Consider the following 4,010-nt stretch of genomic DNA (forward strand, 5'->3'; position numbering starts at 1 on the left):
AATGTTCGTTTTCGGAACGGCTGGCTTTCTCCTATCCTGTCTTCTTTCTCTCTTCGATTTCGGGACGATGAGACCTTAGCAGTTACAGTTCTCTCTATCAAACCTCTTTTAAAAAACCCTACTTACATTACTTCACTATGAATCTTACCTCGTGCTCAAGAAAGGTGGGTATTTACCCACGACCCATCACTACACCCAGGGCGAATTTTATCCTCAACGGATATATTCGTTTTCGGAACGGCTGGCTTTCTCTTATCCTGTCTTCTTTCTCTCTTCGATTTAGGAACGATGAGACCTTAGCAGTTACAGTTCTCTCTATCAAACCTCTTTTAAAAAACCCTACTTACATTACTTCACTATGAATCTTACCTCGTGCTCAAGAAAGGACTGGCCCGTCCCTCGCTGCTACCCTTGGAGTTTCTCTTCCTTCCGCCTGCGCCACTGCTCAGGGCCGGCGTTTTGAATCCTTCCTCACTGATATCACACGGTGGCGGAGATGCATTCAACTGTAATATTGTAATATTCACTGGGCATTAGGATACAAATTGTACATGGCCCTAGTAATTTAGCTTTAGCTTTGAATAAAGAGGGCAAAGAAAGGATACATAGGAAAAATACATAAAAATAAAAAGATACATAAAACGTTTTCCTACAGGTAAGTAGGTATTACAATTGGTCTGGCTGAGGGACTATAAACAGAGAGTAGATCAGCGTCTAGCTATATTCACTGGCCATTAGGATACAAATTGTACATGGTCCTAGTAATTTAGCTTTAGCTTTGAGGGCAAAGAAAGGATACATGAAAATAGGAAAAATACATAAAAATAAAAAGATACATAAAAGATTTTCCTACAGGTAAGTAGGTATTGCAATTGGTCTGGCTGAGGGACTATAAACAGAGAGTAGATCAGCGTCTAGCTAGGGAACTATAAACAGGGAGTAGACTAGTCCAAATTTCCTCACGACAGCCAGACCCCGCCGGGAATCGAACCCTCCCAAGTGCAAGGAAATTAGATAGGAATGGAGTAAAGGTACTGTAACTCTCAACAAATTCATTACGTTCAATGAAAGTTCCAGCAATTAATCCTATATTGGCCAACTTAGTTAGCTTGGTTGGTAGCGCGTCTGTAAGCGCTAGGCTGCGGGTTCGATTCCCACCCAGGGCGGATTTTATCCTCAACGGATAATGTTCGTTTTCGGAACGGCTGGCTTTCTCCTATCCTGTCTTCTTTCTCTCTTCGATTTCGGGACGATAGAACAAACGAAGAAAACGTGGATGCCTTATGGAAATACCTAGAAGAACAAGTAATACCAAAGAACACCACATGTTTCGAGCAGTACAAGTTTTTCAATCGAAATCAAGAGGAGAACGAATCATTCATCAAATTCTACCAAGATTTGAAGACCGTCGCAAGAAACTGTGAAATTTCTGGTTCCTAATGGGTACTTCGCCCCATCCCTGGAAGGGGAAGATGTTTTATGTCTCGCGGGTTGGTCGGCCTGTTGACATGTTGGCCAATCTGGGTGACGTGGAACCTCTTGGAGTGGCGTCCCCAGTCATTTTGGATTTCATTCACTCGGGTTCAGATCATAGGCCAGAAAGGGACGTCCTGTAAATAACTTGTAGAAATGTAGAAGCTTCTCGTGTTAATAAAATGTTAAGTGTTTAAGTGTAACTAAAGTAAAACAATGTGTTCGTTATTCCACTAGTAGCTACCTCTATAAGACCCCTTACCCCGGGACGGACGGGTGTCCTTACTCGACAAGGCAGGGCTGGTGTCACGACTCCTGAGGCTTCGCCCTTCTTTGAGTTCCTTGACGGGAGAGGCTACTTCTGTTTCTCTAAGGAGGCGGGAGCTACGTGTTTCTTTCACCGGGCTGGGCGGGATGATCTTCTCCTGCATCCACTCGGAAAAATTTGTTTAGCCAAAACCAGTTGGCCTCAAAGCGATCACTCTAAAGCTGATGAGAGGCCGACGACAAACGCCGACCTCGTCTGAACATGGGAAAAGGTGAAGAACAACGATAGTACATACCTGTTTACTCATCTCGATCTGCATCTCCTTCAACATCTCCGAAGAGTCTTCTGACTCATTCGAATCCTCAGATTCATTCAGCGGTTGGTACTCTGACTCTGAACGAAGTTTCCTTCTCTCCCCTACCGTCACATCCTTCTTACTCAACGCTTCGGTCACACTTTTCCTTGCTTCCCTTCTATCCTTCACTGGGCTATCTTTGACTTTCGCCTCTTCCTTCTCCTTGATTTGTTTCGAGCTTCGAGTTTCTTTCATTGGGCTCTCGAGTTCCTTAGAATTCCGAGGGCTGCGTGGTGGTAGCGTCACCTCTCCTTTGTTCCGTGTTTCCTTCACAGGACTTGCGTCTTCCTTACTCCGGGACGGACGGGTTTCCTTACTCGACAAGGCAGGGCTGGTGTCACGACTCCTGAGGCTTCGCCCTTCTTTGAGCTCCTTGACGGGAGAGGCTACTTCTGTTTCTCTAAGGAGGCGGGAGCTACGTGTTTCTTTCACCGGGCTGGGCGGGATGATCTTCTCCTAGGATTAGGAAATTAATAGTCTTTGGTATATATTCTCCATCTTGGAGCAGTGGAAGAAAAAAGAGAGCAAATATTACAAGATGAGGGCGTTTTTCATTAAAAAATACTGCATGTGGAGTGGAAATGTAAGTTCATGATAGTCTACGAAAAAGGTGTTAATAAAAAAAGGATCTAATGTTTGGGGACCATATTTTAAGTAGATGACGTTCGAAAAATTTCGCCTGCGTCGCAAATGTCTCAGTAAGGTAAGGATTAGGAAATTAATAGTCTTTGGTATATTTTCTCCATCTTGGAGCAGTGGAAGAAAAAAGAGGGGAAATATTACAAGATGAGGGCGTTTTTCATTAAAAAATACTGCATATGGAGTGGAAATGTAAGTTCATGATAGTCTACGAAAAAGGTGTTAATAAAAAAAAAAGGATCTAATGTTTGGGGACCATATTTTAAGTATATGACGTTCGAAAAATTATTGGTTGCATTATTGAACTTGCATTTACAAAAAACTCTAAGTCGGCAGTATTCCAAAATCTCATTTCTGACCATATTGAAACCTTTCTTAAAATAAATCTTCTCCTTGAGCACCTCACGTACAGGACTTTTATCCTCGAGGATTCGGGACCGTCTCCGCTCTCTTGGTTCTACCGGTTCTGGATCTTTCTTCACACTTTTGTCCTCAGCGTCTCTGGACGCCCGTTGACTGCGAGTTTCTTTGATCGGCGTTTCAGGTTTTTCTTTTTGTGTCTCAACAGGTGTTACTTTGGTCTCCGGTACGGCAACTTTTGCGACATTTTCCTCTGGAGTTATTACAACTTTACACGCCAAGGTATCCTCTTTAACAGTCTCACTAACATTGTCAGCTGGGTTGAACGTTTCCACCTCTCTGGGTGTGATCACTGGTTCACTATTCGTAACTTCCTGTTCTACTTCAGCATTCCCAGTGTCTTGTTCTGGTTGGCATTCTACTTTGAGTTCCTTGTTTGTATCGAGAGGTTCCTCTTTGATGACGCTACTATCTAGCATTTGGTTTGCGGTGGGTTCAGTCTTGATAGCTGTGTCCATGGCTTCCTCTACGGATTGAATGATGTGATCTTCTAGGACTACTTCTTCTACGATGGGATCGTCTTCTAAATCCAGAGTGATTACTTCCTGTGAAACAGATAATTACCACGTTACTTACTTATAAGTTGATTGAAAAGGGGGCAAGGTTAGCCCATTGGTAAAGCACTTGCTTGCAAATGCAGAAGGTCCTGGGTTTGAATCCCGGAGTCGACAAAAAAAATTGCATTCGTATTTCGATAGATTACTTACTGGTGTCCTCATCTTGACCCAGCATCTAAATAGGAAGTACATAGTTCTAAATTGTGTCTCTTATCTCTCATCTGATGAGGGACATACTACAGGATGGGCATGTTATGACACAGACCATACAGGTCGAATGTAGCAGTTAAAAAAAAAA

At 43.1% G+C, this 4,010-nt stretch overlaps 1 protein-coding gene across 1 annotated transcript in view; it reads right to left on the reverse strand.

Annotated features, from left to right (window-relative positions):
• The window catches only part of LOC103520748 (bromodomain-containing protein 8-like), a 5,078-nt gene extending 1,371 nt beyond the window's left edge, over nucleotides 1–3,707 (reverse strand). The window contains exons 1-3 of the mRNA XM_026831746.1: nucleotides 3,122–3,707; nucleotides 2,037–2,546; nucleotides 370–506 (exon numbers count right to left, since the gene is read on the reverse strand). Coding sequence (XP_026687547.1) covers nucleotides 370–506; nucleotides 2,037–2,546; nucleotides 3,122–3,613 — 1,139 coding nt within the window. The 5' untranslated portion in view covers nucleotides 3,614–3,707. The remainder of the gene's footprint in view (nucleotides 1–369; nucleotides 507–2,036; nucleotides 2,547–3,121) is intronic.
• Nucleotides 3,708–4,010: the final 303 nt, after the last annotated feature.

The sequence above is a fragment of the Diaphorina citri genome, unplaced genomic scaffold (genome assembly GCF_000475195.1).
Source record: "Diaphorina citri unplaced genomic scaffold, Diaci psyllid genome assembly version 1.1 scaffold4025, whole genome shotgun sequence".
In the NCBI taxonomy this organism is placed as follows: Eukaryota; Metazoa; Arthropoda; class Insecta; order Hemiptera; family Psyllidae; genus Diaphorina; species Diaphorina citri.